At 48.0% G+C, this 3,487-nt stretch overlaps 1 protein-coding gene across 1 annotated transcript; it reads right to left on the bottom strand.

Moving 5' to 3' along the window:
- Positions 1-1,489: 1,489 nt before the first annotated feature.
- Positions 1,490-3,238, bottom strand: LOC137721977 (uncharacterized). The gene has a single exon (XM_068460991.1). The coding sequence runs from the start codon at positions 3,236-3,238 to the stop codon at positions 1,490-1,492; it is 1,749 nt and encodes a 582-aa protein (XP_068317092.1).
- Between the last annotated feature and the right edge of the window lie 249 nt (positions 3,239-3,487).

The following is a 3,487-nucleotide window of genomic DNA, read 5'->3' as shown; positions in this document are numbered from 1 at the left end:
CTCTGGGTTCTATAGCCTGAAGACAAGGCTACTAATTCTGCGAAGTTCACAAATCGTCGGAGCCCGATTCGGTCACTGTGATTATATTCGTAAGAGTATAAGCACGTCAAATCGAGACCAAACTATATGGACACAGGTACTCAAATGTGATGTATGTCTTGATGGTAAATGTAGTTCGGCCGTCGAAATGCCGAACTCTGAAACTTGCTTGTGAGTATCTAATCATAAAATCATTCGGCGTCCAGTACGCCGAATAACGCAATTCGTAACACCTGACTACACCGAGAAGGCTAGCAAGGTGACCTCTACCAACAAAGGTTCGAAAACCCTTCTCGACCGAAACTTAGATAGGTAAGCAATGACCCAGAGGGCATGGCCGAGGTCTCCTCCCGGCAGGTCTAAAAACAATCCCTCTGTTGTGTATTCCAATACGACGTCTTAATTTCCTTCACAAATTTTTCCTTTATGTGCAGCCTTCGTGGGAAGTAGAGCTCGACACTCTCCTTCAGAGTACAACTGGTGAGGCCAGCTCCTCTGCTGCTCCTGCCGAACCAGTGGGGACCGTGCCCGAGGCCCAAGCCTTCGTGAAGCTGCACGAACTCATGTCCCTCTCTGCCTCCCAAGTCCTCCAATGCAAGGGTCTTGACTCTGTTGAGGAGTGCCTAAATGAACTTGTCAGCGGCGGTTACCTGAGCACGGAGAATATCTCCTTCCTTACCGAACTTCTGGAGCGGACTCGACAACACTTCAACATTTTTGAATGAGCTCTACAGGCCGAGGATGACTTGAAGGCGGCCAAGGTTGCGCAAGAGGCTGGACGAGCGGAGATGGAGGCGATAAAAGCCAAGAAAGCGAAGCTGACCGAGTTTGATCGCCAGATCTCTGACCTCCAGCGTCAAATTTCTGAACTTCAACGGCAACAGTCTGCTACTGCTTCAGAGCTTGAAAAGGACTTTGAGGCCAACAGGGCTCGGCTGACGGCCTTTGCTGCTGGCGCGCGGCACATCCAGCAACTGCAGTTCAACAGAAAAACGAGGCAGGCTGAGATAATTTTGACCGAAGCGAAGTGGTTGGAGTTAAAAGCTGCCCTCGAGACTTTCCTCCCCTCGACCCCCTAGAAAATTATCTTTGTATCTGCTTACTTGTTATTAATACAATGGTCTTCTATTCTTGCATTTCCCATGTGACTGGATAGTATTTTTTTTTATAAATTTTCCATTAATTGGCAATTTGTGAATTGAACCGGTCCGATCTCTGAGATGATATGCCCCCTTGCCGAGAACCTTGTGAACAATGAATGGCCCTTCCCAATTCGGCGACCATTTTCCAAACCGGGGGTCTTTAATCCCGACAGGCAACACCATTTGCCAAACTAATTCTCTTTCGCCGAACATTTTTTGTCTTACACGCTGGTTATACGCTCGTTCGGCAATTTTCTTTTGTGCTATCAATAAGTTACCCGCGTCGATTCGATTTTCTTCTAAGTCTTCTAATTCTTGTCGCATCGCTTGACTATATCGACACCGAACAAACTACTCTGCTTGATTACTCGTAATGAGTTTATACTCAACTCGACCGGTAACATAGCGTCATGTTCATAAGTTAACGCGTAAGGAGTAGTTCCAGTGGCCGACCGGGGTGAAGTTCGGTATGCCCATAATGCTTCATTTAACTTCAAATGCCACAGCCCAAGCTTTTCTCTTACCATTTTTTTGAGGATGCCGATCAACACTTTATTGCTTGCCTCAGCCTGTCCGTTTGCCTGAAGGTAGTACGGTGTAGATTGCTCAAGTCGGATATTCAGACTTGCCGCGTATTCCTCAAACCTATTGGCCGTGAATATGGTGCCATTTTCAGTTATGATCGTTTCTGGTACACCGAATCTGGTCACAATATTTTCCTCTACGAAATTGCATACCTCTTTCGTCGTTAATTCGGCGTATGATCTTGCCTCGACCCACTTAGTGAAATAGTCAGTCGCTAAAATTATCCACGCGTGTTTTGCCGCCTCTGACGATGGCGTGATTTTGCTAATTACGTCCATTGCCCTTCCCCTGAACGGCCATGGTTTAGTAACCGAGTGGAGTAATTCGGCCGGGGCTCTCTGCACGAGTCCATGAATTTGGCATGGTACGCATCTTCGTGCATATTCGATGCAATCCTTTAATATACTAGGCCAAAAATAACCGTGTTGTCGAAGCAACCAGCGCATCTTTCGTCCAGATTGGTATGCCCCACAAGTTTCTTCATGTACCTCGGCCATTGCTTGAGCAGCCTCGTGTGGGCCGAGGCACAATAGTAGTAACCCGTCCTCACCCTTACGGTATAATTCATTTTGGTATGACACGTAATTCGTGGCGAGGACCTTCGTTCTCCGGTCGTGTTTCCCATTGGGGTTATCAAGGTATCGTAGCATTGTCTTTCTCCAATCGTCTGGTTCCACCTCGACAACACATACTTCTACGGGGTCTCCCCATTCTAGTAGGGATGGGAGCGACATTACCCTTGTGCATATTACGTGTGCGGGCTGCAGAGTTTGTCGATTGATCAAGGTTGGGTACGATCGCAGACTTGTGGCTGCTATCCGGCCTAGCTTGCCCTCCGTGAGTTGTGCTCCAGAGGCGATCTGGGCGAGTTCGTCGGCGTCCGGGTTGTGAATACGTGAAATATGTTCAAATGTGATCCGTTCAAACGACTCGGCCAGGTAGGTGGCGACCATGTGATAGGGCGCTAAAGTACAACTCATGCAACGAAACATGTCGTTCAGTTGGTTAATCACAAGTTCAGAATCACCGAGGACGAGAACGTGGGAGGCCCGTAAATCGTGTAAAACGTGGAGGCCGATAATGAGGGCTTCATATTCGGCCTGATTATTTGTACAGCTGAAATCCAACTTGAGAGAAAAATACCAGCGGCAGTGGTCGGGCGACTGAATGGCAATACCAACACCCGCCGAGGTCGAAGTACTGGAACCATCAAAATGCATAGTCCAATGGTTATCACGTGTTGTGACTAAACCGATGTCGACGTCGTCTCCCCCAAAACCATAAAGGGAAGGGTGTTGGGCCAAGAAGTCGGCGAGAGCTTGCCCCTTGACGGCCTTTTGGGGTACGTTCTGAAGGCTGAACTCGGATAAGGCAAGCGTCCATTTCCCGATTCGACCTTTGATGATGGGCCGAGTGAGCATGTAACGAATTACGTCTGTTTGGACGATGACCTGCGTAACTGATGGGAGCATGTAGTGCCGAAGCTTTGATGCGGCAAAAAACAAAGCTAAGCAAAGTTTTTCGACAGGTGAATAATTGAGCTCTGGTGAATTCAGATTACGGCTAAGAGAAAAGATAGCTTGTTCACGCCCTACATTGTTATCTTGCGCAAGGAGACAACCAATGGATTCAGCAGCTGCCGAAATGTATAATTTAACGGGTTTGCCGCGACAAGGTGGAATTAGCACGGGTGGGGTGGAAAGGGCCACCTTGATTTGCAT

This window comes from Pyrus communis, chromosome 17, assembly GCF_963583255.1.
Source record: "Pyrus communis chromosome 17, drPyrComm1.1, whole genome shotgun sequence".
Lineage (NCBI taxonomy): Eukaryota > Viridiplantae > Streptophyta > Magnoliopsida > Rosales > Rosaceae > Pyrus > Pyrus communis.
The sequence above is the reverse complement of the archived record's forward strand: the minus strand, read 5'-3'. Positions and strand labels throughout refer to the sequence as shown.